The sequence below is a fragment of the Alternaria ethzedia genome, assembly GCF_023757985.1.
Source record: "Alternaria ethzedia strain BMP 0044 chromosome Unknown scaffold_5, whole genome shotgun sequence".
NCBI lineage: Eukaryota > Fungi > Ascomycota > Dothideomycetes > Pleosporales > Pleosporaceae > Alternaria > Alternaria ethzedia.
The window spans coordinates 1529167-1549696 of NW_026056198.1; the positions used below are offsets into that span (position 1 = coordinate 1529167).

General features: G+C 43.2%; 5 protein-coding genes across 5 annotated transcripts; 3 read left to right on the plus strand and 2 right to left on the minus strand.

Annotated features, from left to right (window-relative positions):
- Positions 1 to 730: 730 nt before the first annotated feature.
- Positions 731 to 5494, plus strand: J4E87_003224 (uncharacterized protein; the record flags this gene model as incomplete). Its single annotated transcript, XM_049374853.1, has 6 exons — positions 731 to 739; positions 885 to 953; positions 1024 to 1788; positions 1855 to 2264; positions 2837 to 2951; positions 3467 to 5494. 6 exons carry the CDS (start codon positions 731 to 733, stop codon positions 5492 to 5494), a joined length of 3396 nt encoding a protein of 1131 aa, XP_049235844.1.
- Positions 5495 to 6233: 739 nt separating this feature from the next.
- Positions 6234 to 8026, minus strand: J4E87_003225 (uncharacterized protein; the record flags this gene model as incomplete). Its single annotated transcript, XM_049374854.1, has 3 exons — positions 6234 to 6286; positions 6415 to 6812; positions 6876 to 8026. 3 exons carry the CDS (start codon positions 8024 to 8026, stop codon positions 6234 to 6236), a joined length of 1602 nt encoding a protein of 533 aa, XP_049235845.1.
- A 647-nt stretch (positions 8027 to 8673) lies between these two features.
- J4E87_003226 (uncharacterized protein) lies at positions 8674 to 9759 on the plus strand (the record flags this gene model as incomplete). The annotated part of the gene is made up of 1 exon (XM_049374855.1): positions 8674 to 9759. One exon carries the CDS (start codon positions 8674 to 8676, stop codon positions 9757 to 9759), a length of 1086 nt encoding a protein of 361 aa, XP_049235846.1.
- Positions 9760 to 10330: 571 nt separating this feature from the next.
- Positions 10331 to 11653, minus strand: J4E87_003227 (uncharacterized protein; the record flags this gene model as incomplete). Its single annotated transcript, XM_049374856.1, is given in 3 exon segments — positions 10331 to 10365; positions 10383 to 11165; positions 11290 to 11653. The coding sequence occupies 3 exon segments, from the start codon at positions 11651 to 11653 to the stop codon at positions 10331 to 10333; spliced, it is 1182 nt and encodes a 393-aa protein (XP_049235847.1).
- Positions 11654 to 12157: 504 nt separating this feature from the next.
- Positions 12158 to 13180, plus strand: J4E87_003228 (uncharacterized protein; the record flags this gene model as incomplete). The annotated part of the gene is made up of 4 exons (XM_049374857.1): positions 12158 to 12162; positions 12183 to 12226; positions 12303 to 12620; positions 12675 to 13180. The coding sequence occupies 4 exons, from the start codon at positions 12158 to 12160 to the stop codon at positions 13178 to 13180; spliced, it is 873 nt and encodes a 290-aa protein (XP_049235848.1).
- Positions 13181 to 20530: the final 7350 nt, after the last annotated feature.

The following is a 20530-nucleotide window of genomic DNA, read 5'->3' on the forward strand; positions in this document are numbered from 1 at the left end:
TGCGTCCTCGACCTAGCGGAGGTCGCCCCTTGACGAGGCAGGATATCGAGGATGAGATTAGCATCTTGCAGCGAGGGGGCCGCCAAGAGGGGTGTGGGTTGATGTGATGGCGATGATGGATTGATGGATCGGTGGATTGGAAGGTTGAGGGAGGGATGTGGGGTTCTGGGGACTGGAAGGATATATCGCTTTTTTTTCTTGTAGGTGCAGGTAGGATGTTAGGTAGCATGCGAGGACGTATGTAGTCGGCAACGCGGAGTTGTTTGAGGTCAGGAAGTGCAGTTGAATGCAGGCTTATCCCACCCGTCCCTACTGCTAAAATACCGTTGTTTTTGCTTCTTTTATACAGACTGCTGATTCTCTTTCTGCGTACATGCTGCTTAGCATGTGTTACAAGAATACTACCGAATTAGCCTATTCCACGATTTCACGGTGCCATTATTTTCAACATATCCATGATATTTTGTCCGTTGAGGCAGACGAAAAAACGTAGAAACGATGTCGCGACAAAAGCGACAGTATCGGACGTGGTGCACTTGACTGCGTGGATACCCAAATCACGCAGATCCCTGTGAGGCTCAACTGCACACGCGCCACGCGTTCTTAGGCCCACGTACCCTGAATCTCGACCGCAACACCGACCCCGTCCACGTTCCCTCAGCCTGGGACCAGACCTCACCTTCTATTCCACTACAATCGCACAGTTTCTCGGTTGCCCATCATGAGTAAAATGTGGGAGGTGGATCCGGAGACGCGGAGTAAGGTACGTTGCGCCTTCTACAGCTGAAGGAGGGGGACGTTAGGGGTCAATTGCGGCGTGAAGGCAGCACAGGTGATGAGTCGAGCATGCGCATACGACAGAGGCTAATCAATTCCGTACGCAGTTGCTCGAGATACAAAAGACCAACGACAACAACAAGTGCGTCGACTGCAATGCGCCGAGTCCGCAATGGGTATGCAACCGCCCTTCCTCCACCTGCGCACGCGATCACCGCCTACACCTACTAAGATGAACTGTCCTAGGCTTCGCCCAAGCTCGGTATCTTCATGTGCCTCTCCTGCTCGGGTGTGCACCGCGGTCTGGGTGTGCACATCTCCTTCATCCGCAGTATCACCATGGACGCCTTCAAGGGCTCGGAACTCGTGCGCATGGCTGCCGGCGGCAACAAGCCCTTCCAAGACTTCTTCAACACACATCCTTCGAATACGAAAGACGGACGTACATTCGAGGCCTCGTCCATATCAGAGCGATACGACTCGGAAGCGGGCGACGAGTGGAAGGAGAGACTCAGCTGCAAGGTCGAGGACAGGGAATTTGACAAGGCAAACCTACCCAAGCGGTTACCCAAAAAAGACAATGCATCTACAGCCGGCATGGGCGCGCCCTTGAGCGGACGCGCCAGCGCAGCCGGAAGCCGAAGCCAAACACCCCTAGGAAAGACACGAAGCAACGACGCAGGCTTCCAGCGCTCGGGCTCCCCCGCTCTCGGCACCAACGCCATGTCTAGTCAGAAAGTGAAGAACGAAGCCTACTTCGCTAAGATGGGCCAAGAGAACGCCAACAGACCAGACGGCGTTGCGCCGAACCAAGGCGGAAAATACGGCGGCTTCGGCAGCGAGCCAGATGCCTGGAAGAAGGATGACGAGCCTGGTGCGCCTCCTGCGCTGGACGACTTCCAGAAAGATCCTGTCGCGGCGCTTACCAAGGGCTTTGGCTGGCTAGGCGCAAGCGTGAGTAAAGTAGGCAAGACGGGGTATGAAGGCTGGGTGAAGCCTGGCATGGCAAAGGTACATCTACCCTCCTCCCAAGAACCCCAGAAACTACAAACAAACGACTAACACATCATGCTCCAGCTCGCAGAAGCAGACCTCGCAACCCAAGCCCGCACCACAGCCGGCACCCTCGGCCAAACCCTCCAATCCGGCGTCGCAAACGCAAACACACAGTTCACGCGCTTCGTCGAAGGAGGCGACTCTGCACACCCTTCTTCTTCTTCCTCTTCCCGGGCCCCGTTGTCGGGTCAGCGCGAACCTGAGCGCAAGGACTTTTGGGAGAGCTTTGGTGCGGCGCCAGCGGGGCCGGCGAAGGATAAACAGGACTTTTGGGATGAGTTTGGGAGTGCGGGGGAAGCTAGGGCGGGTGGTGCTGGTATGGCAGGGAAGAAGCCGAGTGGGATTGGGACGAGTGCTATGAAGAAGGGGGGTGCTGGTGGGGGGATGGGTGGAGGTGGAGGGGCGAAGAAGGATGATGAGTGGGGGGAGTGGTGAGAGAGGGTTTGAGGGAGGGGTGAGGCGTTTGGGCGTTGGATACGCGGGTGTGGGTTGGGTTGGTATGGTTGGTGTTAGACAAAGAATGGGAAGTATTGCTATCGGTTTGTGAAGAGTGCTTCATCTTCATTCTTTGCATGTGGCTTCACCTGTATCGATGGATTCCAACATGGTAAACATCATAGGTCTCAGGTACGCTTTTGCGCTATACTCGTTTCCCATCTGATTCAATCACGCTTACCATCTCTAGGGATCGTGTCAAGCGTATTTGGTTCGCTCCTTCCTATGATCGCCGTGGAAACCGTACCTTCCCAACAGCCACTCTCACCACTTTCATGCCTTCCTGCGTCGCGATCTCATCTCACCTGGGAGACAATCGATCCTGTTCATTTTCCTATCTCTGGAATTCGGAGACAAAGACTTCTGGGCAGATTCCTAGAGTGTGATGAGCTCTTCAAACCTGTCGCTGCTACACTGGCCAAAGAGTCCTTCCCTATTAGTCTAATATTGTGGCCTGTTTTGCTGTAGCGTTTGGCGCGACTGCCTTCCTCACTAACTTCCTGCCCAGCTCAACCGTTCGCAAACGCCACGACTTCGTCATCCCACCACGCAAAGCGCAGCGACCACACGAGATGGATCATCTTCCTTCCGCAAACCACGGAAGCTACCTTCTTCAACTGCACGTCGGTGACGAAGCCCGAGATCTGGCTTTAGCGCGTCTCCGAGACCCTTATAATCCCGCTTCCTCTCCCGTCTCTCCGTTTCTTCTTCACCCAACCACTCAACAGCAACAGTACCGTTGGACAGTTGCTTCTTTTGTACCGTTTCTCTACTCAGTTGGTACGTCTCTCTATCGCTTCTCGTCCTGACCCTTGGTCTGCACCATGCCAGCACTCGAACCCCCTCGACTTCCTCTCCCATCTGATGCTGCTCAGAGCATATACTGACACATCTCAGGGTCACATCATACCTTTGGACTACAGCTTCAATCGAACTCCTATCCTGCCTACTGGTTGAGTAGGTCGCCTCGTCTTGCTCTTCATCAACAAGTGCTGACGCACATAGTCGATCCTTCTTACCGATCTGAGCCGTCATCGTCGAACTGAGCTGCGGTTGAACTCCACTGCCAGTATGTATTCTTACCCTCCTCCTCCCTCTCTTCTCCAACACAGTATGAACCCTCACTGACGCAAAGCAGAGCTCCTCGACCATGCCTCGCTCCACCCTCGTCGTCGCGAGTGCAGTCCTCGCACTCCTATCTCCCCTCGCCCAGGCCAAGATCAAGAGCGAAATACGCACGTACCTCTTCACCAGCGACGACTGCAATGGACCAACTATCGGCGGCAACGAGGACCTCAAGCCCAACAAGTGTCACGACATTGTCAGCGGCGCCAACAGCATGAGGCCTTCGACGAACAAGCACCAGGAGTGGCTCAACCAGATCAACCTCGGACAGCAAGAGTGCTGGCTCGCCACATACAAGCATCACGGCTGCTCAGGCTACCCATCAATTGTCGAAGAACTCCCCGGGGCCATCGATCAGTGCTTGTCACCAGACGAACAGTTTCTCTCCATGATGTTTGGATGTCGAGACGTGAAGTCAGAGAACGTTACGACGACTACCGTTGTGGTGGCACCACCCAACATCGTTACCGTGGCTCCGCAGCCGATCGCAACTTCCTACATTACGGTAGTTGAACAACCGGCCTCAACCACCATTACGGTAATTGAAAAACCGGCCACAACCACCATTACGGTAATTGAGCAAGCGAAGAATACCGTTACCGTCTATCAGAAGCCGAACAATACCATTACCGTCTATCAGCAGCCGATCACAACTTCCACCGTGGTCACCGAGGTTGGGATTGTGGGCTATCTCACGACATGGATGCACGCCGGCAGCTCCTTTACCAACTACGTCTCTACTATCTTGACGACTTCCACCAAGACTTTGTACTCTACGAAGAGGACTGTCCCCACTTCCACCGAGACTATCATCCCGAACCCCACGGAGATCATCCCGCTAAGACCCTTCATCATGCCGACCTCCATAGAGACTATCACCCCGATGCATTACGGAACCGTGCTTCCTAGCTCTCGGCCCCATACCGTAACCGCCTATGTCGAAGACAGCCACTACCCGCGCGAGCGTCGCTCCGACCCTCAGTCCGAGGCCCATGCTCTGGAGCCACGCCGCAGGAGCAAGTGGAAGGGCCCTCGGATTGGTGTATGGATGAAGCACCCTTGGTCTCAGGCGGTCATTTGCTACGAATGCTACGCCAAGGCTCATGACAATCTGTGGAAGTTCGAGTGCCGCTCTGGACCGAACAACCCCGTCTCATGCGAGGGCCCGGCACCTGATCCCAACGAAACCGTCACCGTCACACATACTCCAGATGTCACGGTAACCCAGGGTGCAGCGATCACCAGCGTGTCAGTCGTTACAGTAACCGCTGGGCATGCGATTACAACGGTCATCGGCGGCAACCCAATTCAGCCAATGCAGACCATTACGCTCGGCCAGAAGGAAGCCGATCTAGAACGCCGCTCATTCCACAGGGCCGTCAGATTCACCCACCCGTGGTATCCCGGCACAGAGATGTGCGCAGATGCTGAATGGGAGGAGCGTGGATCGAAGGGGTCAGAAGTCCGAATCCAAAAACCCAAGGAAGACATGAAGAAGTGCACTCCGAAGCAGCAAGTGCAGTACATCGACGCCACTCCAGAGACGAAGACTGTCGTACTCCCTTACTCTACTGTCTCTGTGATCTTCAGCACCTCCACGGTTTATCCTCCGGCTGTCGTCACCGTCGCTCCTCCGTCTATCGTCACCGTCGCTCCTCCGTCCGTCGTCACGGTCATTGGCTCTCAACCCGTGGTTACTATCACCACCATCTCGGCTCCTGCCATGGTCACCGTCACTCATAAGTTCCCTCCTGCACCATCGTACGTCACCACAACCATAATCGCCGCCCCCGAGCCGCCTTGCACCACCGAACCCTACTCCATCAAAACCGTCTACGTCGACCCTGAGCCACCCTGCACCACCACCCCCGCACCTGTTTCCATCACAACCACAACCGTCTTCGTCGACCCCGAGCCACCTTGCGATACGGTCACCGTCGCCCCCGAGCCACCCTGCGACACGGTCACTGTCGTCGGAAGATCTGCGCCCACGCCCTACACCACCTTCTACTCAAAGCGCCAGCAGCTGCGCGATCTCTGAGTTGTCTCTGAGTTGTCGGAGTAAAGGAGGAGGACTGCGCTTGGTTGATGATGTTGTCAAAGCATGATTCTGTTTGTATTGTTTAGTGTTGTTTCGTTAGTTGAAGTATGATTGTTGGGCCCAAGGCCACCAAACTGCTCTTGTTTCTTTCTCGTGCGATATCTGTTCCCTGTCCATGTTCAACGCCACCTGATGTGCGTCCACCTTTATTTTGCGTTTCAACTACTGGTAGCTTACGGTGTAGTACATGCGAAATATTGCTCTGGCTCTTTGCTGTTGCCTTCGAATTATTTCTTGAATGCATATATAACACATTGGTGATATTCCCGCCAGACTTTTTCCACGGCATACCACCCCAGACTAAAAGAACGGCGAGGAAGAAACACTCGAGAACAAATCATCCCAGTCCACTAGATCCAACTGTATCGCATCATTCACATGGAAAGAATGCTGTTGCTCCCCCAATCCATCCGGGGGCAAATCTTGCAAAGACTCCACGGCACTCTGGCCACCCACTCTGCTTCCATACTTCTCTCCCATATCCCCAGCATCCCGATACCGCGCCACAATCTGCATGAGCGACTCATACAACTTCGCCGCCGCAAGCGAATCATCCCTCGCATCAGCTATCATACGCAACCCTCTCGCTAAATCGCCATCTTCTTGCAGCTCAGCATGTACTTCACCCGACCTATTGACACAAGCATCCATAAGCAAAGCGATAGTAGCAATAAAAATACTATACAGCCCCGCCGGAGGCCGTTGCGGCCGTCTCGCAAACGGGTGCCGCGACTGCAGTAATTTTGTCTCGAGGTATATAAGCTGCCGGGCGGAGTACAGACACGCAGTGCGCGACGAAGGCGTTGTTGGGGTATCCATCGACGCAGACGGACGTGTCAGCGTAGTAAGATGCAATTTACAGCGCTGAGTGTGGATGAGCGTGTTGAGGAAGTAGGCTTGGATGAAGACGTGGTTTGGCTTTTCCGATAAGAATGTAGTGTCGCAGTAGTCTAGCAGGAAGAAAGCGGGTGTTTCGTGTATTAGTTGTACGAGTTGGTTGTCCATGGCCATGAGGTAGGCGGAGCGTTGGAAAGGGTCGGAGGTGAGTTGGTCGACGAGGGTGCGGGAGATTTCTGCGAGCCGGATGCGCTGCAGGAAGTAGGACATGTCTGTTTGTTGGGAGAGGGGGAGGGAGGGTTGGGGTCCGGTGGCGAGGAGGTCGATGTCGTTGATGTTTAGGGGCTTGTTTACGTGGAAGTGGAGGGGGTTGGTTTGGTAGATGCCGCCGCTGGGTCCGCCGTAGCGCGCTGCGAGGAGCCTGGGTGGAGCGGTCAGTCTGCTTTGTAGCTTTCATGCATCGATTTCTCGAGAAGAGACGTACCAATCCGTTGCGATTAGATACCACCACACACGACGGCCAACCTCTGCTTTGAGCGTCTGGGCCGCATCGGCATTGGATCCGTGGTCGATCCGGTGAAGACCCATTTCCCGACATAGCAACAAGCCAGTTGATATCAAGGAGCGGTATCGTAGCGATACACCTTCTATGTTGCATAAGACGTATGACAAGATTATGATGCCTTGTATAGCCTCCAGAGCCAGTGAGGGCCCCTCTTGCAAAGTATCAAGCACAGTATATGTGGCCTTGATCCAAGTGGATGTCTGAGAGCGGGCTTGGGTCGAGGACAAGAATAGGGGACGTTCTCTGTTCAGTCCGTCCGGCATACTCCATACATGCGTTGTATGAGCGATGATACTTAGCAGTAGAACGACTTTGCTGGGATGAACAGGCTCACCACTTTCGATTCGACGGTAAATTTCGTCGAGGACGGCTGGTAACGAGGGGGTGTGCGTTACGTGTTGAATGTAGTTGAGCTTGGTGATGTAGATGTCGAGGAGTATGGTGGCTTCTTCCTTTAGTGGGAGCCAGATACATGGTGTTAGTCTACCGAGTTGCGTTGTGTAAGTCGGTTTTGGCGGTATTGTGCGGATCTGACCGATCTTGAAGGTAGCATGGTTTGTGGTAGACAGTTCGAAAGAGCTCTGACTCATGGAGACGCCTTCGAGGTGCTCTACCATGTCTTTCGTTTCTTGAATATCAGAAGGTTGGTTAGTCTCGATTTCGTCTCGAGTGGTTTCATAAACGAAGGTCGTTCGAACGCTTTCGCTGTCGTCATTGCCGGCCTGCAGAGGAAAGGTAGTTTCTTGTGCGATACGTTCTTCTAGCTCCTGCACACGAGTCTTTAGCGCAGCTATCTCATCCTGCATATCAGGTTTTCCGGTTGAAGAGAAAGGTGTCTGGATGCTCTCATATGGCTGTTGCTGTGTGAGCGAAGCCCCGATCGAGACTGGTGTCTGAGGGCCTTGAACTTCGCGTGCCGCTGGCGTAGGATCAAATTGACACGTCTTTCCCCGCGACCTGCAACTTGTGCATGGCAGCGGTCGATCGCAGCGAATCTTGCGCGACCGACAGAAGTTACAGGAGTATTGTCCTTTGCGATTGGAACGCTCTCGCTCGCCCGAAGCTGGCATGATGGTTCTCTAGATCTTGGTAGACAATCGCAATGAGAGAATAGTGGCAAGAAATCAAGAACCGTATTCTCTAGACTGGGGAGGAAGATGGTTGGTCGCATGAGGTATGTCTACAGGTGAGTGCCAAGCATTTCGCGGGTATTCCGCGGAATACCCGTGACGGGGAAGCGATGCTGACAGCATATTTCTAACTGGGGTCATACGCCACATGGTTACAGTGTCGATTGTACGCGCGAAGGATCCAAGAGGAGGTAGACCTGAAACGAATTGACCCTACAGACGGCAAGCTTTTCATAGGAGCGCACTTTCCAGTGCTTCGGAAGGGTGGCGCTTTAGGATATCCATCGTACGGGCCTGCTATCCTTCGCTCTGAGACATGAATGAGCCGACCTGGAGCTGCAAGAGGTACCGGTAGTAGATGCGACGCTGTTGAAATCCATGTGGTGATAGGACAGATGCAGATAGATGGATTCAGAGGTGCGATGCGACGGTGGGCGAGCAATGCCAATGGCAATAGCGAGACCAGACGCCGACATTTGCACCAGTCATGCTCGCCAAGGCGCAGCTACCATCTGACTCGTTCTCAAAATAATTCCATCCTCCACTTGCACCACATCTTCCCCTCCACCACAACACCAATGTAACCGATGTCATTCATCCCCCGCCATGCCTTCCCGCAAATCCCATCGCTGCCCCGGTCCTACTTCCTGGGCCACCACAAAGCCGGCCTGGCGAAGATGAAATCCCTCCTCTCCTCCATCGACCTAGTAATCGAATGCCGCGACTACCGTGTCCCGCTCACCTCGCGCAACCCTCTATTCGAAGATGCACTGGAAGGAAAAGAACGAGTCATTGTGTACACGAAGAGGGATTTGGGCGGTGGATCGCGCGATAACCGGAACGAAGATGTCATTGCGAAATGGCATCACCCTACTACGACGATGTTTGTGCGGAACGGGAAAGAGGCCGAGGGCGAGATTAGCGGACGGAAGAGCGTGATCAAGCTCTTGGATATCCTGCGTGAACACGCGCAGAAGAGGTGGAAGCTAGTCGGCCACCGCGTCATGGTAGTAGGCATGCCCAACGTGGGTAAATCCACGCTCCTCAACGCCCTTCGCGCACAAGGAATCGGTCGAGGAAAAGTCGCAGCCACGGGCGCACAACCGGGTGTAACGCGCAAAGTGAGCAGCAGCGGCGTGAAGATCATACCGAGCGAAGACGACATGGAAGCAGCGGAGGCAGCGGCGAAGAAGAAGCTGCAAGGCGTGGGCGGAGGTGTATATTTACTCGACACACCCGGTGTCTTCATCCCATACGTCCCCGACGCAGAGGCTATGATGAAACTAGCGCTCTGCGGCTCCGTTAAGGATACCATCATCGCGCCTGTTATGCTCGCTGATTACCTGCTCTACCACCTGAACCTCCAATCGCCGTCGCTATACTCCGAATACGCGTCGCCTACCAACGACATCATCGAGCTCCTTACTGAGATCGCGAAGAAGACTGGTAGATTGGGCAAGGGCGGGGTCATAGATACGGAAGCGACGTCGTTGTGGATGATTCAGAAGTGGAGGCAAGGCAATATGGGACGCTTTCTGTTGGACGAGGTGGATGAGAAGAGTTTGGTTAAGGCGAAGATTGATGAGAAGGGGCTTACGCCTAGTTTTAATCAGGCGAGGAAGGTGGAGCGGGAACGCAGGAGAGAGAGGAATAAGGCGAGGGGGGAGAAGTAGAATGGTGAGGCGGAGTGGAGGTGGGTATGTGGCACGGGTTGCGCAAAGCGTCTAGTACAGATGTTTAATGTGACCACGGCTTAATCGAACCACGGCTTCGAAGGGATGTCCGCCATACTCATGCTCTGCAATTGTTCTCTGCCGCATCTAGGACAAAAGACGGTACAGTTGACCTATAAGTTATACCGAAGCCCTCGTCTTACAGCGCAATAACCCTAGCGAAGTCACCAATTCCTCCTTGATATCTTTGTTTCCCATCCTTCAAACAGATCTGGGCGTAACATTCCACCATCTTACACAACTCCATCAACAAAACTTCCTCCCCACATGCCTTACCCCACTCCAAGTCCATCAAACCCCAGAACACGCAAAACAAATACATGAATCCGCTCAAACAGCCCCCACCGGACCCCCCACATCAGTTCTACCAAGCATCCTATTATACGGCGGCGGCTCATCATGATACGGCGGCGGTTCCTCCGTATGAACAGCCATCTCATACATCCTCGGCGCAGCATCCAGCTCATGATACGCCAGCGGCCCCGGCCCAGCCTCCAACAAATTCGCACTTTCAATCGATGGTGCAGCCTGCCACTCCGTAACCACCTGCACAGGCTGCGTACACGCAATACCAGACCATTCTCTATCCGCACATCGCCCTGTGATCTCGATCTGGAGTTCGTATTCTAGATTCAGGCCGTAGCTAGTGAAGCTGGGTGCTATGGTACCATCCTTTGCGATATCAATATTCGCCACGTCGAGGAGGTTGAGGCCGTCGTAGAGGGGTTCGCCGTCGCCTGTTTCGTATTTGTGGTCGCAGAGGACGATGGTGCGGCGGTCGGTGTGGTTGGTTACTCTGCTGGGGTGTTTGAAGAACGCTTCGTTGGGGAGGAAGACGTTGATCTTCGCGTTTAACTGGACTTTTAGGCGCCGGATGAAGAGATCCGGTGGGGAAGGCAGCGATTCTGAGCGTTTGGTGTGTTGCACTGTTACGATGGCTGGGAGGGGGGATCCAATGACTAGGATGCTGGGTGGAGTGGCGAAGACGTTGAATTGGGCGTAAGGGATTTCTGCAAAGGATTCGATGCCGAAGAGGAGTTCTTTGTCGGCTAGTTTGTCTTTGAAGCGGCCGAGTTTACTGGAGTTTTCGCCGTAGTTGGGGAGGAGTTTGCGTGTCCGGATTAGCTTTGCTGCGCTGCAGTGTTTGGGTAGTTTGGTGCCGAAGTTTAGGTCGGGTTGCAGGAGGGAGCGGTCGTAGGGGGGTGCTGGTGGCATGTAGGTGATTTCTTGTCGGACTCGCACTGGTGGTGTGCCGGGTAGATCGGACTCCATGTACGCTTCTAGGTGGTATACGACCCGTGGACTTGTGGGTGTGGGACCGTTGAGTGTGGGAGGTAAAGGGAATCCTGGAGAATGCTGGAATCGGGGGTGGTTCCATTGGTCTCCTGGGTGAAGCCATACTCTACCTAAACGTAGGTTTACGAAGTCAGTACATGTCTCACGTGCAGTTTGTACAGCGATATTTCTTACCAGCGGGAGGCGGTATCGTAGCATGGTTTCCGAATGTAAAGGAGAAAGGCAGCTCGACTCTGGCGGGATCCCTCACGTTGTTGGCACGGAGGTGGAAGTCATCGGCTGCAATTTCGTGTATGTAGAGGAATTGCGAAAGTCCATAGAACTCAAGATGCACGCTTCTTCCATGGGCATCTTCAACGGCAGAGAAGCCTTTTAGACTTATGCTTATGCGTTTAGGTTGTGATGTGGGCACCACGATTAGCTGGCCTTGCACGCAGTCCCCGCTTGTGTAGGTCGGTGGCGGATTGAGCACTTCGATGTAGACGGGATTGTCTCTGCGATTAGTTCGGCTGCCGGTCGCAGCAATTGCCAGTACCATGATCAGCTGATGGATGATGGAAGAATGTATGATAAGGATATGAGAATAATTGCGGTTATGGAAAACAATGGCATTGTACAAGGCTGCCCACGGGGTCAAGTATCGACGGCGATGTCGCTTCGGTGCCGCCCCTGTTCCTCGGGACCTGCCATACCAAGCCCTAGGGTGTCACGAGTTAGAGCCGAAGTTCCATCTTGGTATTCAAACCCGGGTTTGATTGTCCTGGACGCCCTATGGGCCTAAAGACCCGCGTATCAGCACCGGTGGCTCAGCCTCGATGCTTCGACAAGCAATACTCGCGAGATCGCCGTCAAATCTCCGTCTATCAGGCCCGCCGTGGTGTTGCAGGTGTGTTGCGCGATGACGAGGCGCTTTGTGGTGATGCTCATTGGTGGTGTTGGCGGCGCCGGGGTCGTGCCGTCATCGATGGAGGGCGCGACTCGCGACTTCTCGACTTTTTGACCCTCGAGCAGCCCACGCCCGTCCCAACCAACACGGCCAGCCATGTCGTCCAGCTACACCTGCACAGCCTGCTCCAAGGCCCTATTGAGGTCCTCTACCTCGCTGCTCCAGGTACACAGCCACGACCCCCTCCCCAAAGCGGATAATTGACTCTCGTAGCGAACGAATCGAGCGTCTCTGCGCCAAGCACGTCGAACAATCTCCACCACCTCGCCCACCGCCTACCATGCCTCGCAAACGCTGTCAGCAGATGTCAGGCCCGAAGCGATCAAGAAGCCGCATCCCGCTGTTGCATCCGGCGTGACTGGCCTCGCCCAGAAGCTGCGCGAAAAGGCACCACTCATGACCGAGACGTACGTCGCATATGGCGCAACACGGGACCTCATCAAGGAATGCACGAAGCCCGGTGAATACAAGATACCCCAGGCGCTGTTAAAGCGGGGCGAGATACCCGTCGACGAGAACGGTGTGCACCTAGGCGAGGCCGAAGGGTGGTGGTATGACAGTAAGTACTCACAATGAGGATACCCAGGCCTTTCGCTGACACATTTCTGCACAGCCCTCGGACTCAAGCCAACCTTTTCGAATTGGGCCCAAATCACCTTCATCCATATGTACATGCTACAAGTCCGCTTCCGCATGTTCCCCCAGTCGCACGCACCAGTCTGGATCCAGCACCTCACCAACCAAGCCTTCTACGCCGCCGAGGACAGACTGGTCATATGGCACAAGTTCAACGCCAATTCGCTGCGTCAGAAGCACCTCAAGGATATGTTCTCGCAGTGGCGGGCGGTGCTGCTGTCGTACGACGAGGGGCTGATGAAGGGCGACGCTATGCTTGCGGCGGCTATCTGGCGTAATCTGCTCGGCGCAAAGGAAGATGTTGACTTTGAGAAGCTGGCACAGATTGTGGGGTATATGAGGAGAGAGCTCAAGAGGCTGGATAGTGCTACGGATGATCAGGTGGCGGATGGGACGTGGACGTTCCGTGGTAGTCCCGGAGACGAGGCGGCTGTTGTTAAGGCGCCGAGTAGGATGATGGCGGCTGAGACTTCGAAGGCATGAGGAACGAACGGTATGAATGGGATGTAAGAGAAGAGCCATGTATCAACAATGTGTATATATCTTATGAGAGATGTGATATGGAAATAAGCCTGTTTACGTTCTTTCACATCTCACCCATGCGCCTGCATACTTAAGCTCAGCGCCTTCTGCAACTCTTCCTTGTTAAAGTTTATAATATTTAGAGCAGCTAGTACTAGCTACCTCTAGAGTATATAAGAGCGTCTTTACCTATATTTTAGTCTTTAATTAATTTTTAATTTATTCTATTTAATAAGTTATAAGCTTAAACTTACGCTACTAAAATTTACTTTAAAGATACTTATATTTACTCTTTTTTTACTCTTTTAAAAAACTTATAAGCAAATCTTTTTAATAGAGTAGCTTTAGATTTTTATACTAGTAAGTTTAAAACCTTTTATAATACTTTATATTATTTAGAAAAAAAGAGAGAAACTTTTAACTCTACGCTTATTTTACTTAATATTAAGAAAAACGCTAATAAAAATTAGTTAATAAAAGACTTCTAGTAGTAATTCTAGCTAAGTAGTAAAGTAAGCTTTCTCTATCTAAAGCTAAATTATTAGTAACTATACTTCTTAGTATAACTTTATTAGCTTATTAAGCTATACTTTATTTACTTTTTTTCTTAAAGAGCTACTTAGGTAGAGAATAACTTAAGTAATATAGCTACTAAAATAATAACTTATCTATAACTAGCTTATTACTTTTCTTAATACTTACTTATTTACTATTTTAAAAGCGCTATTTTTATAACTAACTTCTAAAAGTAAGCTTATCTTTAGCTAGCTAGTAATACTATTTTTTTAAAACTTAGTAGAATTCTTTAGATCTAGAACTAAATTACTCTAAAACTAGACTTTATACTTTTTACCTACGTATACTAGTAAGTCTACTTCTATAGTAATAGCTTTTTATCTCTATAATATATAGAAATATTATTTAGCTTAATTTTTATAGTATAAAGTTTAAGTAGTAGTAATTATCTTAGAGATACTAGTTTTTATATAGAAAATAGTATAGATATACTTATAGCTATATAAACTATAAACTATATAGTAGTTTTAGTTTAAATTCTTAGTAGAATAAAAATTAAAAAGTTAGTAGAAATAGTGTAATCTAAAACTACTATAAAAAATACTAGTAAGTAGAAAACTACTATAGAATAGTAGTAGCTAAATCTAAGTAGATAGTATTAAAGCTATTTTTAGTAGATATACTAGAGTAGTAGTAAGCTACTATAGGTAAAATAGATAGTATAAGGCTACCTAAGAAGCTAATATAGTAAGGCTAATACCTAGTAATAGCGCTAGACTTTACTACTACTACTAAGCTTTTAAACTTACTTTTAGACTTTTTAACTTTTAAAAAATACTATTTTAGTATTTTTAGATGCTAGAGTGTAAAAGTACTATAAAAAGTAGCTTTCTAGTGTTTCTAGGCGCTAGAATATAGAAGTACTAAAAGAAGTAGCTTTCTAGTATTTTTAGGCGCTAGAAAGAAGAAAACTAGCTTTAGTAGCTTAACTTAGTAGCTTTATAAAAAGCTAGTAGTAAGTAGCTAAGTAAAATTTATAATAGAAGCTAGTAGTAGTATCTTAGAAAGCTAGCTAGCTTATAAGACTAAGTAGTATAGCGCTCTATTTTAAAAGTAGCTTATACTTCTAGCTCTTTTATTTTATAACTAGCTACTAGAGAAAGATATACTACTTACTAGCTACTACTTTTTTACTAATACTACTAGTATAACTAGGCTTTATAAGTATAATAAACTTATAACTATTATAATATTTACTTTAATCTTATTTACTATAGCCTCTAATACGCTAAAGATACTTTAATACCTAGCTATTTATCTACTTAATAGCTAATATTAATTTATAGTCTCTTAATACTAATAACTTTTTTTATATTTCTACTTTTTTAAATTTTAGTAGTAAGAGCTATACTAGTATAAGCGCTACTAAAAGCTAACTTAGTAAAGCTAGCTTTTATAACTTTTTTAGACTTAAAGCTATTACTATATTACTATATATATTTAGTTTTTTTATTTTTAAAGAAAAGCGTCTATACTATAATAGTCTTAACTTTATCTAAGCTACTTACTAATAATAAGTTTAAAGTAGAGTTAAATATTAGATAAAGAAAGCTATAATTTAGTAGATAAAAATAAAAAAACTAGCGCTAGAACCTAACTCTTTACTAGTAAAGTAGCGCTATAAATAAAATTATAGCTAACTTTAAGCTAATTTTAATACTAGATAGCTTAAATAACTAGATTTACTAAAAAAAATAAGTTACTAAGCTTCTTAGCTTTTTAGGCTATAGGTGCTACTTAGAAAAAAATAGTAACTATAATAGTATTATAGCTATTAAAAATAAGACTAATAAAAAAAAAATACTTTACTAGAAAATCTAGAAGAATAACTAAGATAAGGCTCTTTAGTATATAAAAACTAGATATAAAGTAAATATAAAGAAGCTACTAGTAGGTAAAACTACTATAGTCTCTAGTATAGCTACTTTATATAAACACTTCTATCTAATAAGTAGTATAGTATTTTAAAATCTATACTAAGCCTACTATATACTAACGCTAGCTAACTATAAGAGAAGAATCTTAGTATTTATAAAGTAACTATATACTATAAAGATAAAGCTTAAATCTCTAGACTTCTTAGTAGCTATTATAGAGCTCTTTTTTATTAACTACTTTCTTAGTAGCTTTATCTTTAAATACTCTACTTTTCTTACTACTTTTTACTAAATATATAGCTTTATTACTAAAAAGAATAGAAATAGTAGTACTATAAAGGCTACTATTACTTTTAACTAAGTAGTTACTACTACTAAAAGATTTAAATAAGAGCTTTAATCTTTTAACTATCTAAGAGAGATTAGTTTAGTAGTAAGATAGTTAGAAAGTTTTAAGCCTAGCACTTTCTATATAGTTTATAGTAAAGTATACTATACTATAAATAAGTACTAGTAGAAGTACTTTTATTTAAAGAAAGAGTTTTATAAAACTAATAAAAAAAAGTAGAATCTAAAGTATAAGAAGTTAAAAGTTAATATAAATAAGATACCTCTTTTCTCTATAGAAGGTCTAGCGTACTAGTAGTAGCTTCTAGAATTTAAAAAAAAAGCTAGTTTTAGCTTTATTACTATAGCTATATTAGAGCTATTAGCTAGCTAAAATACTATCTACTTCTTCTACTACTAGATACTTAATACTAGCTATAGTTACTATATCTTTTACTCTAAGAAGGTTTTTCTACTAGAAATACTACGTTTATATATAGACTTACTAATAATTAGCTTTAGAGATAGTTAAACTAAGCTATTCTAGATTAGTATAGTAATTTTAAACTTATATATTAATAGCTAACTTTAGCGTATAAAGCTTAGTAATACTTTCTACTACCTAGATATAGTATATAACTTTATTTCTATCTTTTAGCTCTAGTATAAGAGTATAAAGCTTATCTTTATAGATATAAATATATCTATTTCTACTACTATAGGTTTAATAATTTACTATAAGAAGTAAAATAGAGTTTACCTATTTAACCTTTAGTAGCTAGTTACTAAACTTACTACTTACTCTCTAAATTAGAATTAACTATTACTTTAGTATAAGTAGTATATCTATCTTAGCTAGATAAGCCTAGAAAAGGTATAGGCTATAGTTATAGATATAAGGTTTTTACTATCTACTTATATCTATAAAATCTATACTAAAGCTAAATTTATTTAGACTTTTTATAAAAAGCCTTTTAAAAGAAGTAAATACTCTCTAAACTTTATATATATAAATATTATTAAGCTACTTTCTACTAGTAAATAAAGAAAGTAGTATTAGCTTACTATTATTAATAATACTACTAAATTTACTATAGCTATACTTCTTTACTAGTATAGTAAAGCTTTATATATACTTAAGTAGTTTTTAAACTACTAGAAGTACTTTAAGTAGCGCTATAAGTATATTTATTTTAATAAAGTAAGTAAATTTATAAGCTATAAGATAGTAGTTTATTATATAGATAAGAGTATTTTACTTAAATTTACTACTATAAACTAGTATTAGTCTAATAAAGTTATAAAAGTTACTAACTAGATTTTAGAGAAACGCTTTTATACTATTCTTATTAATAGTAGTCTAGCTCTTAACCTAGACTTTCTAGTCTAAGTTAGAATAATCTATCTATATACGCTTACTTAATATAGCTCTTAAGTCTACTAAAACTACGTAGTACCTTAGACGCCTACTACTTTAAGTAGCTATTTAGCTAGTACCTTTATAATATACTTATATCTATATCTATCTACTATACGCCTACTATATATCTACTTTATATACTACTTTACGTACTATATAATACATAATTACTCTATACTATATATATTATATTATATTATACGTATATATATATATTAATATACTAAATATAGCTTTATATTTAGCTACTTTTATAAAAATACTATTACTAGTAATATTATAATACTATTACTATTACTACCTACTACTCTACTATATAAATACTTATACTAATATAAGACTTAACTAATATATTATACTACGCATCTTAGCGCTACTTAAGTAAGAAGAAAATACCTCTTTAGACTATTCTATATCTTTAGCTTCTTTATAAAGTCTAAGTTAGAACTTTTTATATTACTTTTACTAACTTTCTTAATTAACGCTTTTAGTAGATTATTTTACTACTTTATAAACGCGTTCTTAATATCTTCTAGCTTATCTATTTACTATTAGTCTACGCTGCGTAGCTATATATATACTTACTATATCTATATATTTATACTTACTATATATCTACTTAGTTCTATATATTTTTAAAGAACTATCTAAATAGACTAAGTTATTTCTTAAAATCTAGCTTTAACGCGCTAGTTACTTACTTCTTATTATTTTTATTAACCTTAGCTACCTTTTTATACGTAACTATTTCTATACTTAGAAACTTAAAGTCTACTTTATTTATAATCTATTTTAGATAGCTTTCTAAATCTATATATATATAATTAGCTACTATATATATATATATATACTATAGAGTTACTTACTAGTTATAACTAGTTTTAGAATAAGAGAAGGTATTATCTTATTACTTTTTTATAGTTTATTTAATACTTTTAAATATTTAGAAATTTAGAGAATATTAGATATAGAATACTTTCTTACTTTAAAGTTCTTATACACTATACGCTTCTTTACTACTACTTTCTTATATCTAATCTTTTATATCTAATCTCTTGTACCTAGACTACTTTCTTAGTCTTTTTTCTCTCTTTAGCTCTTTAGCTACTACGCTCTAATATATAACTTAAATTAATTTAGAATACTTACTACGTTCTAGCTACTTAACTTATACTTACTATAATTACACTTTTTATTCTATTTATAGCTACTATAATTACGCTTACTATCTTTTCTTAATAGTAGTCTAAGTATAAAATACTAGCTTAACTTTTTAGACTTTATTACTTATCTAAGAACCTTAACTCTTTATATTTATTTAAATATAACTTTATACTAAACTTAGTATAGTAAAATATCTAATATTACTTATCTCTAGCTACTAAATAGCTACTATCTTAGCTATAAAATAGAGCTAAGAAATAAAATTAAAAAGAATAAGAAAGTTAACTACTACCTTTTAGACTATAAAAGTACTTTAATATATAGAATACTATACTATAATAGCGTAGTTACTACTACTTATAATCTTATCTATCTAGAGAATAGATTTTACTTTATAAACTTCTAGATAAACTAGAAGTATACTAAAATAGACGTAGCTTCTTTATAATAGAATAGACTTTACGCGCTCTAAAAAAAAAGATAACTAGTAATTTATTTTTTAAGCTACTTAAAGTAAATATACTACTACTAGAAGATAGCTTAGTTTCTAAAGAAGTATCTATAAAAATAGCTCTTTTAGACTAACTAAGGCCTAAAACTACTCTAAATTTAATAGTAATAGTAAAGCTACTCTCTAATAAAATTTAGTAAAATTTAGACTTTTCTAATATTAAGACGCCTCTAAGTAGCCTAGATAGTAACTACTTACTAGACTAAGTAGTACTAGCTAGTATACTAAATTACTATTCTAACTTACGTATTACTAGCTATCTAGCTACTAGATCTAGTAGAGTTTATAGCCTACTTTTTATTTACTTTAGTACTACTTTTCTAGTAACTAAAGCTACTAAACTACGTATCTATAAAAAGGCCTAGTAAATACTATAATAGTTACTATAGTTAATAGTAATTAATAATAAAATTAAATCTCTAGAAGCTAATAGTATATAAAAGCTTATTTTAAAAGTTTACTAGTATACCTTAGATAGTAAATAGGTATTTAAGCTTAAAAGAGAACTAAAGAGTAAAGTTCTTAGGTATAAAGCTTACTAGATTATTAAAAGCTTTAAATAGTAGAAAAGTATAAACTACTAAGAAATCTTTACTTCTATAGTTAAGTTTATAAGCTATAAAGCTATATTTACTATTATAGTAGCGCTAGACTTAGAAATTTACTAAATAAATATTAAGACTACTTTTTTCTATAATAATATTAATACTAAAATTTTTATAAAGCTACTAAAAAGTTTAAAAAGTAGTAAGAGTAAGCTTTATAAACTATATAAAGTACTATATAGCTTAAAGTAAAGCTCTAAAATTTAGTATAAAACTTTAACTACTTTTCTAAAGAACTAAAGCTTTATACTACTTACTTTAGATATAAAAATATTTACTAAAAAGTACTTCTATATTACTATTTATATAAATAATCTTTTTATTACTAGCTTAGACTTAAATAAGATTTTAGAACTAAAGATAGCTTTTTTAAAGTATTTTAAAATAAGTAACTTTAGTAAGTACTACTTCTACTTAGGTATAGAGATTATTTATAACTATTTAAATTAGATTTTTTACCTATTATAAAAAAGCTATCTTACTAAAGTTCTAGTAGATGCTAGTCTATCTAACTATAAGCTAAATTTAGTATTTATAACTAGTAAATTAGAACTAGAACTAGAAAGCTTTAAGGTAACTAAAGAAGATACTAAGTAATATACTAAAGCTATTAGTTCTTTTATATACTTTATACTAGAAACTTACCTAGATATTATTTTTATAGTTTTCTTACTTAGCTACTATATAGCTAATTTAGCTTCTTACTATATAGCTATAGTTAAGTACTTACTTAGATACCTTTAAGATATACTTAACTAAGTATTAGTATATAAAAGTAACTTAAAGTTCTTATTAAACTATACTAATACTAACTAAAGTAGTAATATAGCT